The sequence below is a fragment of the Protomyctophum parallelum genome (assembly GCF_964188405.1).
Source record: "Protomyctophum parallelum genome assembly, chromosome: 12".
In the NCBI taxonomy this organism is placed as follows: Eukaryota; Metazoa; Chordata; class Actinopteri; order Myctophiformes; family Myctophidae; genus Protomyctophum; species Protomyctophum parallelum.
Window position 1 is genome coordinate 45,576,657 of NC_139712.1, and position 22,464 is coordinate 45,599,120.

The 22,464-nt window shown below is 44.9% G+C and overlaps 1 protein-coding gene across 1 annotated transcript; it reads left to right on the forward strand.

Moving 5' to 3' along the window:
- Positions 1 to 27: 27 nt before the first annotated feature.
- On the forward strand, positions 28 to 20,989 carry LOC310868281 (disco-interacting protein 2 homolog C-like). Its single transcript, XM_083778635.1, has 11 exons — positions 28 to 138; positions 1,113 to 1,222; positions 2,878 to 3,008; positions 7,678 to 7,846; positions 12,107 to 12,277; positions 13,853 to 13,914; positions 14,784 to 14,841; positions 15,447 to 15,521; positions 15,693 to 15,867; positions 16,433 to 16,556; positions 20,578 to 20,989. Exons 1-11 carry the CDS (start codon positions 48 to 50, stop codon positions 20,828 to 20,830), a joined length of 1,419 nt encoding a protein of 472 aa, XP_083634761.1. The 5' UTR covers positions 28 to 47; the 3' UTR covers positions 20,831 to 20,989.
- Positions 20,990 to 22,464: the final 1,475 nt, after the last annotated feature.

The window sequence follows — 22,464 nt, forward strand, 5'->3', positions numbered from 1 at the left end:
CGTCGTTATGTCTCCCGTGTTTCCAGGTGAGTCGTTCGGCGTGTGTGATGACCACGGCCGTCATCTGCAAGCTGCTGCGCTCCAAGGAGGCCATGGCCACGGTGGACATCAGGAACTGGCCCCCTGTCCTGGACACGGGTACGCACTACGCACGCACGCACACACACACACACACATGTACAGTTATGGGCCGGTGACCCATTTATTTTGGTGGGACCAAAACAGTGGGTCACGAGTCACGACCCACTGTTTTGTGAAACAGTGATAAAATGGTGAATGGTAAATGGTGCATTTATATGGTGCCTTTATCCAAGGCGCTTAGACAGAGATTGTGCATTACTGTACATCCACCCATTCATTCACACACACATTCACACACCGATGGCAGCGGAAACCATGCAAGGCACCAACCAGCACATCGGATTCGGGAGCAATGTGGGGTTCAGCATCTTGCTCAAGGACAGTACCGCTGGGGGAGCCCGGGTTCAGACTAGCAAACCTTACCATCCAGCCACTCTACCCGTGATATGGCACGTGTACTGTACAAGGTTTACTGTACTTGTCTTGTTTCTGTCATTGATGTCTCTGTGTACTTGTGTGTGTTGTGTGTTGTGTGTGTGTGTGTGTGTGTGTGTGTGTGTGTGTGTGTGTGTGTGTGTGTGTGTGTGTGACACAGACTTATAGCATGTTATGTAGACAGCACTATAATTGTATTGTATTGTATTGTATTGTATATAGTCATAGCACGCCATAGTACATATGTATAGCATAGTAGTAAATATGTATAGTTTATATGTATAGTGTATGTATAGTTTCATTATATAGATATTCCACTGTTACTTTCTTAGCTTACGCATGTTTCATGATAAATGCTTTTATGTGATGTATTCCTATGCTTTTGTTCTTGCTTAAATGTAAGTCGCTCTGGATTAAGAGCGTCTGCTAAATGCCTAAATTGTAAATTGTAAATTGTGTGTGTGTGTGTGTGTGTGTGTGTGTGTGTGTGTGTGTGTGTGTGTGTGTGTGTGTGTGTTGTGTGTGTGAGTGTGTGTGTGTTGTGTGTGTTGTGTGTTGTGTGTTGTGTGTGTGTGTGTGTGTGTGTGTGTGTCCAGACGACCTGCCAAAGAAGAAGCCCCCAGCCCTCTATAAGCCCACCAACCCAGACGGCCTTGCCTATCTGGACTTCAGCGTGTCCACTACGGGAATGCTGGCTGGCGTGCAGGTCAGTCTGGGTCATGTCCTCCAGCACATCAAACACACACATTGTGAACCAATAACCAAGTACATCTTGCTCGTCGTCGAGCAGAAAGCTCTTATCTCCATATTTTACTTATTTTACGTACGAACATATTCAAACTCGTCTCTTACGGAAACAACACCCGCCTACGATTAGTATAATCGAGGGTCGTCTGTACCCAAAAGAAAGTTGTCACGGGCACAGATTGACACTTTAAAATAAGTCGTGAACGGCATCATGGACATGGAAAGAGTTATAACACTTATTTTAACCAAAGAAAATCACCCCACCTTTAAACCAACACTGTAATTTCACAGTTTGCTGCAATCTCAAGTAATACCCTAAGGGCCCTGGCAGTGTAGACAGTTTTAGAGTGATATATGTATCACTCTCCCAGGGTGACCACAGGCGTTATGAAAACATGCTGTCAGCAAGCCTCCCACGCAGATCTGGAAAGATTGGGGGGAGAAAGAAACAACAACATGGGGAATTATTTTCAGGTCCTGAAGAGTATATATTAATCAAGACGTCACCCGATTTCTCCTCCCATCCACTTGCATTAAGTTGCTCAAAAGCGCATGAGGCGATTTCACTCCTCCTTCCGGGTAGGAACAGAGTGCATTCTGGGATGGATTGGGCCAAATCGTGAACGCGCTGTGCCGTTGACTATCACGTGTCATTGCCCCAATAACGTGGACGTGCGCAATGATAGTCAACGGCCCAGCGCTGGCTCGAGCTGCAATACCAAATTCCATTTCGCCTCAGGGTCTCCCCTCGGTGACGTCTCTATTATATTTATACTCTACGTCCTGAAGTGACGGAAATAAACACCACGTCTCATCCGCATTTGTTTATGTGTGCGTGCGTGTGCGTGCGTGTGTCTGCCGATCTACAAGTTTGCAGAGCTTGTTGATCTGCTATTTTCAAAAGACTTTTACACATTTTAGATGGGACGTTCTTCATAACTAGTACTTTTACTTTTGGTACTTTTAAGTATATTTTGATGGCTAATACTTTTGTACTTTTTTACCCAAGCAACTTGTTGATTCTACGGATCCTTTTTCGTTGCAGAATCGATTCTCTCATACTTGCGCGAAACAATGTGACTTTTATTTATTATTTACAATTTGCTGTTAATTAAAAAAAATCAAGCTTTATGTTGTATTTAATTGTTATAATCATTACTATATGTTTCTCTTTTTTAACGTCAACGGTGGTTGGTGCTGGGGTTTGGGGGTAGGTTTTAAAAAAAATGAGGCAAGGGGCAAGCCACTGATTGTAGTTGGCAAAGAATTTGAATGCATTTTTTTTTGTATGCCTGTACCTGTGCCTTTCATCTAAAAATGTAATAAAAATGTATTAACCCATTCTGACCGGGCACCCATTTTGGTGTCGGCATCATGTTATGCTTTAGCTATTGAAAAATAGCAGATCTACAAGCTCATATCGCGCCACCGAGTGGCGCGATACGAGCTTGTAGGTCTGCTATTTTTGAAAAATCAAAGAACGACTGACATTTTTTTAATCTGATCTCAGGTCAGAATGGGTTTAATCAGGCCAGTGTGTGTCCAGTGGAAACCTCGTATGAATCTGATCTCAGGTCAGAATGTATTAAAACTGTGACTCTGTTCTCCCTCCAGATGTCCCACAACGCGGTGGGGGCGTTCTGCCGTTCGGTGAAACTGCAGTGTGAGCTGTACCCGTCCAGAGAAGTCGCCATCTGCCTGGACCCTTACTGTGGACTGGGCTTCGTCCTGTGGTGCCTCTGCAGGTCGGTTGGGGAAGTATATCTTTAACCCATTCTGACCTGAGATCAGATTCATACCAGGTTTTCCGCCGGACACACACTGGTCTGATTATAACCCATTCTGACCTGAGATCAGATTCTAAAAATGTCACAGTCGTTCTTCGATTTTTCAAAAATAGCAGACCTACAAGCTCGTATCGCGCCACTCGGTGGCGCGATATGAGCTTGTAGATCTGCTATTTTTAAATAGCTAAAGCATAACATGATGCTGACACCAAAATGGGTGCCCGGTCAGAATGGGTTAAAACAGGAGAGTTATTTTCGGCACAAAGATCAGAGACTTCTTGGGCTAAACTGAAGAAGAAGTTCTGAGGCAGCAGAAGCAGACAGACAAGCTTGACAATGCAAGATAAACTAACAAGCCTAAATTAACCCAGAAATAAAACATGGCTTATTACAAATATTTTGTGTACAGAAATAACTAAAGCTAAACATCCATCCATCCTTAACCGCTTATCTGCTTATCTTATGCTTATCGCTTATCTTACTGTATGCTTGCAAATATACATGGATTCATGTATGTTTATATGCTGTATACTAGGCAGTGGTGGAAAGTAACAAAGTACTATTTACTTAAGTGCTGTACTAGTACAAATTTGAGGTGTCTGTTTGTATTTGACTTGAGTTTTTCCAATTTCCAATACTTTTACTTCTACTCTGCTACATCTTCTACTCTGCTACATCTCGTTTACAAATGTTCTGCTACATTCGTAGTAACTTTAGTTACTTTGTAGATTTTTATTATTATTACAAAACATAAACTAACCACTTCAGCCCTACTGTATGTTGTCTCTCTCATTGCAGTGTGTATTCGGGCACCAGTCCATCCTGATCCATATGCTCTCTCTCTCTCTCTCTCTCTCTCTCTCTCTCTCTCTCTCTCTCTCTCTCTCTCTCTCTCTCTCTCTCTCTCTCTCATTGCAGTGTGTACTCGGGCCACCAGTCCATCCTGATCCATATGTTCTCTCTCTTTTTTAAATGACCGCTAGTTCAAACATGGCTCTATTTTCTAAACTGTTGGAGCTACAGATTTGTTGAGGTGCTCAAAATGTTTGTTGAATCCGTACCCGAGCAATATGGCCGCCAGTCCGCCACCTGAAAAATGTTTTGTCTACAACCTTTGAACCAGATGAGCTACGAATGCAAACTTGGTGTCTAAATCATGTTTTTTGACAATTAGAAACATTTTGGAACGCTTATCTGTATTACTGGGTGTGGCTGAACCTCTATTTTACCAGAGGTGGACAGAGTACTCGACCCCAGTACTTGATTACAAATACGACCTGTTCAGATTTACTCCATTACAAGTAAAAGTAGCTCAGTCAAAATGTTACTTGAGTAAGAGTGAAAAGGTATGTGCCAATAAATGTACTTAAGTATTCAAGAGTAAAAGTAAATCCAGGCGGACTGGCCACTTGACGTACTGGGCATATACAGTAGTGCAGCAGATAATTGCAAAATATAGCAAGAATTGTTGAAATGGTGATACAAGCATGACATTTGGTACATATACTCTTCAAATCCCCTCTTTTCAAAAAATACCACTAGCCGCGCAAAATTCCAAGATGGCGACCCCAAAAATCCAAGATGTCCGTCCAGAACTTGAAACTTGAAATGCATTGATTTTAAGCCCCATAACTAGGGATGGAGCCCGAAAATCGGGTCCATTACAAACCCGGTTCGGCATTTATCGAACCGGGTTAATAAGCTTTTGGCTTGTCAAGCCTCTTATCGGGTATAGCCGCAGCAGCTGACGGGCAGCTCGCTATATAATAAGGCGGGCAGGCGCTTAGCGTGGATTAAATGATTGACGGGGTGGTGGCAGCGCATCTCCGACCGAGGTTTGAACCGGTTTTTGCCGACGTGCGAATGGGGGACAATTTAAAACAAAGGCAGATTACATGCTGTAGTTTGCTACTAACAGAAATGTCCATGCACGAGGGCTGCCAAAGTAGGCTATCTTTTGCTGTTTTTTCTCCCCCTCTCTTCGAAGTTAAACTGGGCAACCTCTAAACTGACTGGGCCACGTTGGTAAGGGGGCCGAGACGCGACGGGTGGTTGCGTTATGGTTGCGCCGTGGAAGTATGGTGAAACGGCTGGTTACATGTTTAAAAAGACAAATGCAATAATGAACTAGCTGGGGAGTGCATTCCACATGGGGTTGGGGCAGACCATTGTCTGACGGACTTCCACGCTTTCTGCTTCGCATCGAAGACAGCTTGACAGCTTCGTGCTGTGGTGAAAACACCGCCAGCCTCCGGGTGTCCTCTGTGAAGCAGCTAGCATGGAAGTGAACGTTGGTCATAAGGATTATGCACACAACCATGCTGTTATCCACGCGTCCATCCGATAGCTTTTAAATGTAAATGTTCCATCCACGGAGCAAAAGCGATATACTGTAAGCGGCTTCTTCATTAATTGATTCGTTTGGGCTTTGTTGTCTGTCTGACTGACTGACGGAGCTGTCTATCATAAGGCAGATCTACAAGCTCACAACGCGGTGCAACCAGGCGCAGTGTGAGCTTGTATAGATTGTCTATTTTTGGTGCGTGACACCGTCGTACGATGACGTAAACATTACGCTTTTAAAGTGACGGTACACAATATTAACAGTTCCCTATGTCTGTTAGAAAAGTACTGTATTTCAAGCCAAGGCCCTAGTAAAATGTAGTGCAAGGGATGGTTAAAATAAAGAGAAGATTATAGAAAAGATGTGTGTGTGTGTGTGTGTGTGTCATGGCAATAAAAATAAGGTGTTCAGAATGTATTATCTCCCAGCTTTCCACAAATGAATAGCAAATGCTTGATAGTGGGCTCGATAAGGACCCAGCTCGATAAGGTGATCGTTATCAATAAAACATTTACGAGCTCCATCCCTACCCATAACTGTATTGAACATGAATATAAAGTTGGGCATTGCTGATATTTTGGTACCAAGTACATGTCTGCATCTAACATGCCGGTGGGCCACCCAATGAATGGGCCGCTCCATCCATTCCTTTTCTCCATTCCATTTCCTTTTTGACCCTGTCCACACACGCGCACACACACACACACACACAGACCTTTTCATGGTACAAAGAAAAAAAACACTCTTTCCTTTCAGAATAATGCAGCTTTCAAGTACCGGTACTTCAGCTGTATTTGTGAGTTTTGAGTGGCTGCTGTCCATTACAAAAAGAAAGAATTCTCCTTCTACATCCATTAGCTACTGTAGTTTTGTATTTCCTTTTCTCTCCATTATTGATTATAATGACGCACATCATAAGAGCGCTCTTATAACATGTCACCCTGCCTCCCATATTTCAACTCAAGGGGCTTCATTGAAAGGGCTCTTTCACTACTCCTCTGTACAGTATGTGTCCAAACCATCTCAGTCTGGCCTCTCTGGCTTTATCTCCAAAACATCTGACATGTGCTGTCCCTCTGATGTACTCATTCATGATCCTATCCATCATTGTTACTCCCAGAGAGAACCTCAACATTTTAGTCTCTGCTACCTCCAGCTCTGCTTCCTGTCTTTCTGACTATCTCTAAAACATAAATGTGTAAACTACAGATGTAATTTTATTGAAACAAGAGAATAATAGCATAAGAGCTAAGAGCATAATAGCTTAATAATTTATGCTGAGCATTAGTCAAAGGTATGTTTAAATTGGAAACATGTGCGAGCACACACACACACACTCCGTCCTTTAGATTCCTCACGGAGAAGACCTTTTTTGTCCTGATCATACAAAAAGGACAAAGTTAAAGGAAGTACAACTAATTGTCAGATAGTCGCCATCTTTGAAATATGCAAAATAGAGGTTCAGCCACACAGTCATAAAGATGATCATTCCAAAATGTTTCTAATTGTCAAAAAACATGATTTAGACACCAAGTTTGCATTCATAGCTCATGTGGTTCAAAAGTTCTAGATAAAACCTTTTTCAGGTGGTGGACTGGCGGCCATATTTGATTTGGCAACTATGAGTATTCTGAAAATGTTGAGCACCTCAAAAAATCTGTAGCTCCAACGGTTTAGAAGATAAGAGTCGTGTTCGAAGTACCGGTAGTGGTCATTTAAAAAAGGGCGTGGTCATTTTCAGGTGTACTCGGGCCACCAGTCCATCCTGATCCATATGTTCTCTCTCTCTCTCTCTCTCTCTCTCTCTCTCTCTCTCTCATTGCAGTGTGTACTCACTCCGGCCACCAGTCCATCCTGATCCATATGTTCTCTCTCTCTCTCTCTCTCTCTCTCTCTCTCTCTCTCTCTCTCTCTCTCTCTCTCTCTCTCATTGCAGTGTGTACTCGGGCCACCAGTCCATCCTGATCCATATGTTCTCTCTCTCTCTCTCTCTCTCTCTCTCTCTCTCTCTCTCTCTCTCTCTCTCTCTCATTGCAGTGTGTACTCGGGCCACCAGTCCATCCTGATCCATATGTTCTCTCTCTCTCTCTCTCTCTCTCTCTCTCTCTCTCTCTCTCTCTCTCTCTCTCTCTCTCTCTCTCTCTCTCTCTCATTGCAGTGTGTACTCGGGCCACCAGTCCATCCTGATCCATATGTTCTCTCTCTCTCTCTCTCTCTCTCTCTCTCTCTCTCTCTCTCTCTCTCTCTCTCTCTCTCTCTCTCTCTCTCTCTCTCTCATTGCAGTGTGTACTCGGGCCACCAGTCCATCCTGATCCCTCCGGTGGAGCTGGAGTCCAACCCGGCCCTGTGGCTGCTGGCGGTGAGCCAGCTGAAGGTTCGAGACACCTTCTGTTCCTACAGCGTCATGGAGCTCTGCACCAAGGGGCTGGGCCTGCAGACCGACGCGCTCAAGGTGAGCACACACACACACACACACACACACACACACACACACACACACACACACACACACACACACACACACACACACAGACACACACACACACACACACACATATATATGAGACAAAAAAGGAGTTGCAAGTCTAGTTAGCAGGCATAGACATCAAACAAGAGAAAAACCTTCCAAGGAAGGGACTGCACACTCCAGGGAACAGTTCCCTGGGGTGTGCAGTCCCTTTTTCTCTTTTTTGATATATATATACAGTATATATATATATATATATCGGGGTGCATAAGTATACCACTAAGTTGGCCATTGAAGGTGACACAGGTTGGGAAAGCTGCCTGACAAAGCAGAGATGTGAGATGATCAGGTTATGGAATCGCCTTATCCAACTGCCAGAAGAGAGGCTTACAAAAATTATATTTAATTGGAATAAGAGATGTAATCATCCGTGGATAAGAGAGGTCTCCTCAATTTTCTCAATTTCTGACTTAAACCCATATTTTTTAAATAACCTTCATTGTAACATTAATACAGTCAAATATAAACTGTCAGTGTTACATCAGCAGAAATGGAGGGTGGACATTGTGAAGAAGGCGAAATTGAGAAGTTATATTCAATTTAAAGAGGATTACATGACTGAACCTTATGTTGCATTTAATTAAAAAAGAGGACAGAGGTCCCTCTGTGCCCAGTTAAGATCGGGTGCTTTGCCTCTGGCAGTTGAGGTGGGCAGATATACTGGCGTTCCTGAGGAGCAGCGACTGTGTGCTCTTTGTGACCTGGGAGTTGTAGAGGATGAGTTTCATTTTGTTTTCTACTGTCCACTATACCATGATTTAAGAACCGTTTTATTTGAAAATATTCAGGATAAGAACCCAGATCTGTTTTGGATGTCTGAGTGTTTTATGTTAAATTGGTTGTTCAGTAATGAAGTTTTTGTTTTTGGAAAATTCATAGAGAAAGCATGGCAGTTACGTTGGAGAACGATGTATCCATGAGTAACTGTCTATTTGTGTATATGTATTATTATATATGTACAATTTTGTGAGTGTCTTGTAAGCCTGTGCGGGCTGGGCATCTTATGATGTAGGACACTTTAATAAAAACTCTATCTATCTATCTATCTATCTATCTATCTATATATATATATATATATATATATATATATATACAGTATATATATATATATATATACAGTATATATATATATATATATATATCAAAAAAGAGAAAAACCTTCCAAGGAAGGGACTGCACACTCCAGGGAACAGAGACGGACAACTTACTGCATCAAACTTATTTATTAGCACGACGCGTTTCGCCGTGAGCTTCGTCAGGTGCTATATATATATATATATATATATATATATATATATATATATATATATTTCTCGTTCAGGCTATGGGACCTTTGGAATCTCAATCACTGTAGCCGTCAAAAGCTGCATATAGCATATTTTCCCATCTGGATTTTCCCACACTATGACAGTGTACACATCAATCAGCTGTTTCGAGTTTCTCGACTATCACAACCACACACACGCACACGCACGCACACACACACACACACACACACACACACACACACACACACACACACACACACACACACACACACATGTGCTTGCGTGTGCCTTTGTAAACCTTTGTTACCATACACCCATACAGACACCCATGCATGTGTTCTGCTCTGCTGTGAGGGTACATTGATCAGATTCCATCATGTCCTTTTAATAGACTCCAGGGCTCAAGGAAAAGCAAAGAGGCAGTGCATATGGAGACACTGAAGCTATAGCGGCAGACAGTCGATGTTATAATAAACACTACATGTGCCATCAATGTAGTGTCAAGGCCTATACTTACTATACTACTGGTTACCGACGGCCGGGAAAGTTTGGACTATACTTTAGCATATACATAAATAAGGCAAAAACTTGTAGTCAAACGTACGCAGACGGCCAGGCCTCCTGAAAACAGTGGAGGGAAAAAAACGGTTTGCCTGCCTTATTTAGAGCATTGTTTCACCTAGATTTGAAAATCACACCCGTGTGAAGTGAGTGGTGCATCTCCGGGGGGGTTCCTATACGCACGTGCGTGAACATATATATATGTTTTTTCCGGTCACACGATCGTGTTCCGAAGGCTCACGAGAATCATCGAAACCATGGATCCATAGGTTAGTGGACAGCGCCCTCCAGTGGAAAACACGCGAAACACGTCAAGGGCACAGAATGAGTTTTAAATACAGTTAAATAAAAATAGGCCAAGAAACACCTGGAGACGTTCCACTCTCCAGGACCTAAAGGACATTGGAATGAGCTGGCAGGAAGCAAAAGCGCAGGCCCAGAAGAGAGGATTAAGTCAAGTAAGTAAGTCAAATAAAAACAGTGCCTCCTTCACCTGAAGGACCAGCCTGTCTGTCTGGTCCCACAACGCCAACCCACGCTAGGCTAATAATACAGCTGTTATGACCAGCCTGTCTGTCTGGCAACGCCAACCCACACTGGGCTAATAATAAGACCTGTTATGAGACCGACATGGTTCTGTGTCTCGCTCTGCTTCCGTCACCCTCCGGTGGCATCGGCTTATTGGTTAAAGGATATGGACAGAAAGGAGCGTGATTGGCTCTACTACTCTATAGCGACGGAAGATACAGGGATTATTTTGAGGATTTAACCTTTGTTTCCCACACATCTCCATGGAGACTGGGAAGCGGCGGCCGTGCTACAAGCCAGAGGATGCATATTACAACATACGTTGCTTTTGTCTGATCGGAGAAGACGAGTGCAGAAACCGAACAAAACGTTCAGCCACTTAATGTTGGCTTTCATACTAGATCCTGCTTGGACAACCACTTCAGAAACGTTATACATCCACGTATGATAACAGCATCCTACGGTTAGCAAGGAACATCACCTCTAATACTAACCATGTGGTGTATGGAGAATATAGGTTGCTGCTACCTTCAGGAAGGAGATATGGTGTACCAGCATACATTAAGGTCAGACTAAAGAGGTCCTTTGTCCATCAGTCAATTTGGAGGCTTAATCAGGAGTTGTAGTAGCCATGGGATAATGTAGGTGGTGGACATTGCTCTTGTCTTCATGTCTTTCTATATGCAATATATATTTAGTTTTTTTGTCAAATGTGTACATGTGTTAATTCTGCATACTTGGCTCAGTTGGCTGCTGGGTCGCAAGACACATTTCAGTGTGAACTGACAATAAAGTACTATATCATATCATACTGTACATCAACATGATGTACATTGATACATACTGGATGTACAGTAATGTAACTAGCACTGCCTTATAGGAGGGGGGTGTGTGTGTGTGTGTGTGTGTGTGTGTGTGTGTGTGTGTGTGTGTGTGTGTGTGTGTGTGTGTGCGCGCACGCATGTGTGTGTGTGTGTGTGTGTGTGTGTGTGTGTGTGTGTGTGACTGTAGGTAACCTATCACTTGCTCTGTTTCTCTTCGCACTTTAACTATTTCCTCCTCTTACTCAAGTAAATTTTTAATACGGGACTATTTTCTTTAAGATATATATTTTTTGTGCTTTTTCTGCCTTTCTGACATGGGGAGAGAGATGGGGTGAGGGTGGTCGTCGGGTTTGGGAGTTGAACCCACGACATGCCGTCAGGCTGGCTTAGGAGCCTATAGGTGCCCGGGCCGCTACACTAGCCGCCCCGGGCCACAGGACTTCTACTTGTAACAGAGTATATCTACATTGCAGTATTGATACTTTAACTTGTTGTGACGGCCCCTGTACCTTTAAGGAGTCTGCATGCTGTTCTGTGTCAGGCATGCTTAACCCAATCCCTTTGCAGTGCCGGATTGGGAGGGCGGAGCTTGCAATCTGCAGAAGGGGAGACACCTGGCCAGTGTCCTCCCCAAACACTATTAAAGCACCTGCTGTGATAGTGTTCTGGTCCCCCCCATTCCTCCTCAGGCAGGCTGCAGGGCAGCCACACCAGGGCAACTGTAGCTTTTGTTACCTTTTGTTAAGTGGGCAGTGTTCCCTGCCAGTTTCTTTTGGGACGTTACAATGACTTGTTTGATTACATTTATTAATTAATTATTGAAATAAACACATTTTTCTCCTTAAAACTCCGTCTGGTCTCCCCTCTTTGTTAAGGCCCAAGAGCCAGCCTTAACAGAAAAAAAAGAAAGAAAAAGAAATGGGAATACTTTTCTCACCTACCGTCTTGCTACACCTTCCCATGTCTGACTAACTGAGCATTCAACCAATCTCGACGGCATGCAGGCTCGAGGTCTGGACCTGTCCCGCGTGAGGGCCTGCGTGGTGGTGGCCGAGGAGAGGCCCCGCATGTCGCTGACCCACTCCTTCTCCAAGCTGTTCAAGGACCTGGGCCTCCACCCGCGCTCCGTCAGCACCGCCTTCGGCTGCCGGGTCAACCTGGCCATCTGTCTGCAGGTGAGGTGGAGTTGATGGGCGGGCAGGCGGGCGGCTGTGGGGAGGGGACTCTTCGGCTAGGCGTGGGTGTCACCAGTAGACACTAGACAGTACCTTTGGTGTAGAGCAGTGGAAAAGTAATAATAATAATAATACTTAACCCATTTTGGACTGAGGTCGACTTAACTAAGCCCGGAAGTGCTTCAAAATAGGAGCTCTGGGGTGCCGGAGTTGTTTGATCGCTTTTACTCTGAAAGCCATGAACCGGAAACACTTTCCTAAAAAAGTTGACTTTACAAAGTGACCTCACATCCCCGATCATCTTAATTTATTTTTTTACGCTCCAAAAAGCATTCATATTTTGCGGGAGAGACGGATGAGGAGCAGAAATGAAGCACCAGCATATCGATCCATTCATCACCACGGAGAGCGCCCTGGATTAGGAGATACGAGTCATTCTTTCCGCCGCGCTAACATGGGAGTCAATGACAAGATAATAGTTGCACAGAGCGTTAGCGTACAGAAAGCGAAAAGCGAAATGCCAAAAAGAAAAATAGGAAAAATTCGGAATATTCTTATCTCGCCCCGTATCTTTGAGGGTGCGCTAGGACGTACAGGTACGTCCATTGTACCTCTCGGTTCCAATCCTTATGACGTACAGGTGCGTCCTATGAACTGAAACGGTTAAAAAAAAGGCTTCTAAATTTTTTTCTGAAAAACTATGTTTCTATATGTCAGTGGTGCTCAACCTTTTTCACGTCAAGGACCCCCAGAATTATCTCTATTGGGCTGTGGACCCCCATCTAAAAAATATGTAGTTCCAGGGACCCCACTATTTTAGTTAAAAATGTTCGCTCTGAAATATATATTCAATGATTTGCGACACATTTTAACGATTTTTCAAAAATATCTATTTTTCAATAGCTAAATTATAACATAATGTTTAACACCAAAAGGGGTTCCCGCCTAGAATGGGTTAATAGTCACACTGAAGAAAAGACAGGAAGCAGAGCTGGAGGTAGCAGAGATTAAAATGTTGAGGTTCTCTCTGGGAGTAACAAGGATGGATAGGATCAGGAACGAGGACAGCAGAGGGACAGAGCAGGTCAGATGCTTTGGAGATAAAGCCAGACTGAGATGCTTTTGAGACGTACAGAGGAGGGATAGCCGAGTATATCGGTAGAAGGATGTCGAGGTTGGGAGGCCGTTTTTTCAAGGGACAGACAGTAGGCTGACAGGAAACGGGAGAGAGATGGGGGAACACATGCAGTAAAGGCCGTGTCGGGCTCGGGAGTCGAACCCACGGCACACTGCGACTGGATTACCAGTCGGGTGCCCAGACAGTTACGCCACCGCCTGGGCCCAAAGAGGAGGTTTATGGATCGTAGCCTAGTGAAAGAGGACATGAAATGAGTTGGTGTGAAAGAAGAGGAGACGGAGGACAGGGTGAGATGGAGGCAGATGATTTGATCGTGGTGACCCCTGAAGGGAAAAGCCAAAAGGATAAGTTGGAATTAACAAGTTTGAGAAACACACCTCCTCTGGTATGCTGACGTCTGACTGTGTGTCGTGTTGTGTGTGTGTGTGTGACTGCAGGGCACGTCAGGACCCGACCCCACCACGGTGTACGTGGACATGAGGGCACTGCGTCACGACCGGTAAGGACAGCCTGTCATTCATTCCTCTTAACACCACTTTCTGTACCATGTCGTCTCTCTGGCCAAAGCATCTCCGGGGGTCCTGCCGAGCCAAAAACATTGAGAACCCCAGTTCAATAAGGCTGTTAACCCATTCTGACCTGAGATCAGATTCATACGAGGTTTCCACTGGACACCCACTGGTCCGATGAACCCATTCTGACCTGAGATCGGATTCTAGAAATGTCAGTCGTTCTTAGATTTTTCAAAAATAGCAGACCTACAAGCTCGTATCGCGCCACTCGGTGGCGCGATATGAGCTTGTAGATCTGCTATTTTTCAATAGCTAAAGCATAACATGATGCTGACACCAAAATGGGTGCCCGTTCAGAATGGGTTACAGCCTGTCACGATTATGATATTTTACTTGCATTGTCGCTCACTACCATTTCCACTATTTTAGAAGTTCATTATTGTCAGGGGTCTGCAACCTATTTGGCGTGCCATGTTTTTATTTCATTTTGTTGACAGTCAGTGTGCCATATCATCGTCAAAATTATAAATATTACCAAAAGTGCTCCCCATCCCCTTTCCCCAAGAGAACCACAACGGAAACAAGCCTATGGCGGCTTTCTTGTGTCTGTAATCCTTTTGAATGTATTTTCAATACATTAATCAATCAATGTTGATTGTCTATTAATAGAACACCCTTTCTTACTTCTGAACTATTCACATCTCAGTGACATTGTCATGGTCATTAGACTCAGAGCTCTCTGTGTGTGTGTGTGTGTGTGTGTGTGTGTGTGTGTGTGTGTGTGTGTGTGTGTGTGTGTGTGTGTGTGTGTGTGTGTGTGTGTGTGTGTGTGTGTGTTTGTGTGCGCACGTTTCAGGGTGCGTCTGGTGGAGAGGGGTTCTCCTCACAGTCTGCCACTGATGGAGTCTGGGAAGGTGAGTACACTGCCTCTACACGCTGTGAGGCCCTAACACAGGAGCCACCCAGACACAGGCACATGTTCTGGCGGCGGTGACTCAGGGGTAGAGTGGCCGAATGGCGAACCGCAAGGTTGCCAGTTCGATCCCGGGCTCACCCAGGGTTAAGGCCTATTCATAGTCTGGATATTCGGTGATGAGGTGACCACCGCTCTGTTGGTGAGCCTACCACCGGAGCTGAAATAACGTTGAGTGGTGGTTAGTAAAAACAGAGAGATGGGCTGGAGCGGTGGCGGTGGTTTGCTCTTCACCGCGGATCGTGACGTCATGTTGTAGTTCGGTGGTCACCCCACCACCGAAAATCCAGACTATGTATGAGCCTTTAGTGTCGAAGTGTCCTTGAGCAAGACTCTGAATGTGCAGGTTGGTGCCTTGCATGGCTTCCGCCGCCATTGGTGTATGAATGGGTGACTGTAATGCAGAATCTATGTAAACATAATATATATATATATATATATATATATATATATATATATATATACATATATATATAAACATGTTGGTGACCATGGCGATTATTGTTTTTATGGTGATTTTCATTTCTGTTTGTCTTGATGTTTCAGATCCTACCTGGGGTGCGAATCATCATCGCCAACCCTGAGACCAAGGGTCCCCTGGGTGACTCTCACTTAGGAGAGGTATAAGATTATTTCTTTCTTTCTTTCTTTCTTTGTGTGTGTGTGTGTGTGGGGGGGGGGGGCATACCGTTTCAGTCGCGAGATTTTATTTAACTTTGATCCACTAAAAACGTGTAACGCCTGCAGAGTTAAAAAGGTCTTGTTCTTCTTCTACCTTGTCTTCCGTGTCAGATCTGGGTGCACAGCGCCCACAACGGCAGCGGTTACTACAGTGGCTACGGCGAGGAGGTCCTCCAGTCGGACCACTTCAACTCCAGGCTCAGCTTTGGGGACACGGTGACCACCTGGGCCAGGACGGGATACCTGGGCTTCCTTCGGCGCACGGAGCTCACCGACGCCAGCGGGGGTAAGGCAGGGCAGTGCACGGGAACCAGTGGTGGTGATGGGGGGAAAAATTGACTCAAATGTTTTAGGCCTGACGTCGAAATAAAAAAAAAGTCTTCTGAAAGAATATATTATTCAAAGATGTGCCGCCATTTTCACGATTTTTCAAAAATAGCAGACATACAAGCTCGTAGCAGAGCTTGTAGATCTGCTATTTTTAGTTAAAACACCAAAAGGGGTTCCCGTCCAGAATGGGTTAAGTATCAATACAATATTGTAAAAATACTCTTGTTACAAGTAAAAGTCTGTTTGTTCATTTTTAGCATTTTAACGGTTTTGCTGTCAAAATGTACTTAAACTACCAAAAGCAAAAGTACTCATTATACAGAATGTCCCATTTTATGATCTTTTGAAAATAGCAGAGCTTGCAGATCGGCTATTTTCAGCATGCAACCATGTGTAAAATCAGTCATTGCGACGCCATCAAGGACCACCAAAATACAGCCACGGCCCAGGCCTAAATGCACTTAAAAAAAAAAAAAAGTTTTGTTTTCCTTCTTTCTCCCCTCCACGCTCCGTCCACACAGAGAGACACGACGCGCTGTACGTGGTGGGCGCCCTGGAGGAGGCCATGGAGCTGAGAGGCATGCGCTACCACCCCATCGACATCGAGACCTCCGTCATACGCACGCACAAGAGCATCATGGAGTGGTACGTATACTGCAGACCTCCGTCATACACACTCACAAGAGCATCATGGAGTGGTATGTATACTGCAGACCTCCGTCATACACACTCACAAGAGCATCATGGAGTGGTATGTATACTGCAGACCTCCGTCATACACACTCACAAGAGCATCATGGAGTGGTATGTATACTGCAGACCTCCGTCATACGCACGCACAAGAGCATCATGGAGTGGTATGTATACTGCAGACCTCCGTCATACGCACGCACAAGAGCATCATGGAGTGGTATGTATACTGCAGACCTCCGTCATACACACTCACAAGAGCATCATGGAGTGGTATGTATACTGCAGACCTCCGTCATATGCACTCACAAGAGCATCATGGAGTGGTATGTATACTGCAGACCTCCGTCATACGCACTCACAAGAGCATCATGGAGTGGTATGTATACTGCAGACCTCCGTCATATGCACTCACAAGAGCATCATGGAGTGGTATGTATACTGCAGACCTCCGTCATACACACTCACAAGAGCATCATGGAGTGGTATGTATACTGCAGACCTCCGTCATACGCACTCACAAGAGCATCATGGAGTGGTATGTATACTGCAGACCTCCGTCATACGCACGCACAAGAGCATCATGGAGTGGTATGTATACTGCAGACCTCCGTCATACACACTCACAAGAGCATCATGGAGTGGTATGTATACTGCAGACCTCCGTCATATGCACTCACAAGAGCATCATGGAGTGGTATGTATACTGCAGACCTCCGTCATACGCACTCACAAGAGCATCATGGAGTGGTATGTATACTGCAGACCTCCGTCATATGCACTCACAAGAGCATCATGGAGTGGTATGTATACTGCAGACCTCCGTCATACGCACTCACAAGAGCATCATGGAGTGGTATGTATACTGCAGACCTCCGTCATACGCACGCACAAGAGCATCATGGAGTGGTATGTATACTGCAGACCTCCGTCATACACACTCACAAGAGCATCATGGAGTGGTATGTATACTGCAGACCTCCGTCATACGCACGCACAAGAGCATCATGGAGTGGTATGTATACTGCAGACCTCCGTCATACGCACGCACAAGAGCATCATGGAGTGGTATGTATACTGCAGACCTCCGTCATACGCACGCACAAGAGCATCATGGAGTGGTATGTATACTGCAGACCTCCGTCATACACACTCACAAGAGCATCATGGAGTGGTATGTATACTGCAGACCTCCGTCATATGCACTCACAAGAGCATCATGGAGTGGTATGTATACTGCAGACCTCCGTCATACGCACGCACAAGAGCATCATGGAGTGGTATGTATACTGCAGACCTCCGTCATACACACTCACAAGAGCATCATGGAGTGGTATGTATACTGCAGACCTCCGTCATACGCACTCACAAGAGCATCATGGAGTGGTATGTATACTGCAGACCTCCGTCATACGCACTCACAAGAGCATCATGGAGTGGTATGTATACTGCAGACCTCCGTCATATGCACTCACAAGAGCATCATGGAGTGGTATGTATACTGCAGACCTCCGTCATACGCACTCACAAGAGCATCATGGAGTGGTATGTATACTGCAGACCTCCGTCATACGCACGCACAAGAGCATCATGGAGTGGTATGTATACTGCAGACCTCCGTCATACGCACTCACAAGAGCATCATGGAGTGGTATGTATACTGCAGACCTCCGTCATACGCACTCACAAGAGCATCATGGAGTGGTATGTATACTGCAGACCTCCGTCATACGCACGCACAAGAGCATCATGGAGTGGTATGTATACTGCAGACCTCCGTCATACGCACTCACAAGAGCATCATGGAGTGGTATGTATACTGCAGACCTCCGTCATACGCACTCACAAGAGCATCATGGAGTGGTATGTATACTGCAGACCTCCGTCATACGCACGCACAAGAGCATCATGGAGTGGTATGTATACTGCAGACCTCCGTCATACGCACTCACAAGAGCATCATGGAGTGGTATGTATACTGCAGACCTCCGTCATACGCACTCACAAGAGCATCATGGAGTGGTATGTATACTGCAGACCTCTGTCATACGCACGCACAAGAGCATCATGGAGTGGTATGTATACTGCAGACCTCCGTCATATGCACTCACAAGAGCATCATGGAGTGGTATGTATACTGCAGACCTCCGTCATACGCACTCACAAGAGCATCATGGAGTGGTATGTATACTGCAGACCTCCGTCATATGCACTCACAAGAGCATCATGGAGTGGTATGTATACTGCAGACCTCCGTCATACGCACTCACAAGAGCATCATGGAGTGGTATGTATACTGCAGACCTCCGTCATACGCACTCACAAGAGCATCATGGAGTGGTATGTATACTGCAGACCTCCGTCATACGCACGCACAAGAGCATCATGGAGTGGTACGTATACTGCAGACCTCCGTCATACGCAGTCACAAGAGCATCATGGAGTGGTACGTATACTGCAGACCTCCGTCATACGCAGTCACAAGAGCATCATGGAGTGGTATGTATACTGCAGACCTCCGTCATATGCACTCACAAGAGCATCATGGAGTGGTACGTATACTGCAGACCTCCGTCATACGCAGTCACAAGAGCATCATGGAGTGGTACGTATACTGCAGACCTCCGTCATACGCAGTCACAAGAGCATCATGGAGTGGTATGTATACTGCAGACCTCCGTCATACGCAGTCACAAGAGCATCATGGAGTGGTATGTATACTGCAGACCTCCGTCATACGCAGTCACAAGAGCATCATGGAGTGGTATGTATACTGCAGACCTCCGTCATACGCAGTCACAAGAGCATCATGGAGTGGTACTGTAGACCATTGGTTCCCAACCTTCTTATACTGAAGTACCGCCTCAGAAAATACTGTAAATCCTCTTTTAGAAACCTTTTATTTGTCTCAACCGATTCCGATGGCTTTTATTGGAAGGAGGCAGCTATAAGAAGGAGGCTCTGTTTCTACTTTTCAAAATATCAAATATCATACTGAATAAGTCACATTTTGGGTCAGTTAGAATCCAGTAAATTGTACTGGGCTCATTTAGTGAAACCAAGTCCTCGTGAAACATTAAACGGTTGCAGTTGCAAGTGCTCACTGGTCATTTAAACTTTTTCTCATAACAATATTGCCTATGGTAAATACCGTAATATCACTGCACTGGCTTCCTGTTGTTTTTAGGATTGATTTTAAAATTATTTTACTTGTCTATAGAGCTCTCAATGGTCTCGCACCTCCCTACCTACTTGACTGCCTGCCTAAATATGTCCCAAACCGGCCCCTAAGGTCTTCCACTGCTGGCCTGCTCGCTTTGCCTAAAAAAATGGCAACTAAAAAATACAGGGAAGCAGCTTTTTGCTTCTACGGGCCGTCGGCATGGAACAAGCTCCCACTGTACCTTCGTCAGGCAGCCTCTGTAGACATTTTTAAAGCTCAGCTTAAGACCCACCTCTACACCATTGCTTTTAAGTGATCTTTATTTTTTTATTCTGCTTGTTTTTAATGTCGTTGCCTTATTTTATCTGTTCTTATCTTTGTACCATTGTCCTATTGTTTTAACTGCTTGCCTGTTTTAATGCTGTTTTGTTTTGCTTTTATTATCTTTTCTGCTCTGTAAAGCACTTTGAGCTGCATTTATGTATGAAAGGTGCTATATAAATAAAGTTTATTATTATTATTATTATTATTATTATTAACCCATTCTGACCGGGCACCCATTTTGGTGTCAGCATCATGTTATGCTTTAGCTATTGAAAAATAGCAGATCTACAAGCTCGTATCGCGCCACCGAGTGGCGCGATACGAGCTTGTAGGTCTGCTATTTTTTGAAAAATCGAAGAGCGACTGACATTTTTAGAATCTGATCTCAGGTCAGAATGGGTTCGTCAGACCAGTGTGTGTCCAGCGGAAACCTCGTATGAATCTGATCTCAGGTCAGAATGGGTTAACTTGAACGTCGTCCACCCACAGCGCGGTGTTCCCCTGGACCAACCTGCTGGTGGTGGTGGTGGAGCTGGAGGGCTCGGAGCAGGAGGCTCTGGACCTGGTTCCCATGGTGACCAAGGCGGTGCTGGAGGAGCACTACCTGATCGTGGGCGTGGTGGTGGTGACGGACGCCGGCGTCATCCCCATCAACTCGCGCGGCGAGAAGCAGCGCATGCACCTCCGTGACGGCTTCCTGCAGGACCAGCTCGACCCCATCTACGTGGCCTACAACATGTAGTGTGTGTGTGTGTGTTTGTGTGTGTGTGTGTGTGTGTGTGTGTGTGTGTGTGTGTGTTTGTGTGTGTGTGCGGGGCGTGCTAGGGTTGGGAATGCTGATCCAACATTTGAGGAACCAGGAATGGATTCCGTCCAGGTCCCACTGAGCAATAGTCGGCTAGTAGACGACGTCCGTCTAAAACCGGGCTATAGCTGGTCCTATAGGCTTAGCTTAGACGTTGATTTGCTGTTTTTTAAACGTCTATATATATATAGACCGTCTATATATCTGTTGAAACGACGTTTAATCTAAGCCTAGACCGCAAAAAAACGCTTGGACATATTTTAGACATCTACTAGCCTGAAAATGCTCAGTGTGTGTGTGTGTGTGTGTGTGGGGGGGGGGGGTCATGGTTGGCTTGTGGTGGACATTTTTGCGACGGACATGCAAAATGAGTGGTCAATAATATTAATTACCTGAAATGCATAAAGAGATGGCCCTGAATGGCCACAACAGGTCTGTAACTCTTGAGTGTGTACAAATGGAACCAAATGGACCCATAAGGGGTCCATTTGTCACGGACAATGCCAAGTCTTTGTCACGGACACATTTGTCCGTGTACGGACACGCCGATGAACAAGGAGGACCGCCATAAGATTTTACAAATGTTGCAGACCTGTAAGGATCCTTTTGGTTCCATTTGTACGCTCTGAAGAGTTACATTTGGAACCCCCTATGAATCGTTAAAGGGAACCGTTGATCTCGGACCGTTAAGAGGGAATCGTTGAACCGGATTTAAAAATCCTAATGGATCCCAGTGTGTGTGTGTGTGCGTGCGCGTGTGTGCGTGCGTGCGTGTAAAAGTGAGTGAGCATGCGTGCGTATGCCTACTCATGTGCGTGTATATCGCTGTTATTGTTCATTTATTTCCCCCACCACCCCAAAAAAAGAAAAGAAAATCAAGATGTACTGTATTTTTGAATCTGCATAGTGGTCTGTACGTTTTTTTTATTTTTTTCTTTAGAGCCGTGTTGTGCCGGTTGATTGGTCAGTCGGTCGGTTAGATTGAAGCGGTCGGATTGGGTGACGGTATATGACCAATATGTTTCCCCCCCCCCAGGGAGTAAACATGTATAGTGTCTGTATATAAAAAAGAAGTACACTGTGTTTGGAGGAAACCAGAGCGGTCGTTACACCACCTTTAATGTCGTTGTTTTCTTTTTACTTTTTTAATTATTATTTCTTAGGAGATATATAGACAGAGAGAGAGAGACTGTATCTGTCAACATGTTTTAACTGGTCAAATAGGAAGAGAAAAAAAAAATCCAACACTTGTTGTATTATTAAATGATTTAGAACAGGGGGGCAGCCAAGATTGATGTAAAAAAAATTATAAATATTGTACATAGACATAATCTATATGGAGAGATACCTAAAAACACATTTGAGGTATAGTAGCCCTTATATGCAGCTCTCTCCACCTGCACCCTGTGTGTGTGTGTGTGTGTGTGTGCGCATGTCTGTGAGCACAAGTGTAGCCCATATGTCTCTGTCCTCTTGTCTCATCGGTCTATGCGTGCGTGAGTGTGTGTGTGTGTGTGCACGGCAGGGGGGGGGGGGGATTTTTTTAGTTCCCACGGTTCCATTGAGAGCCA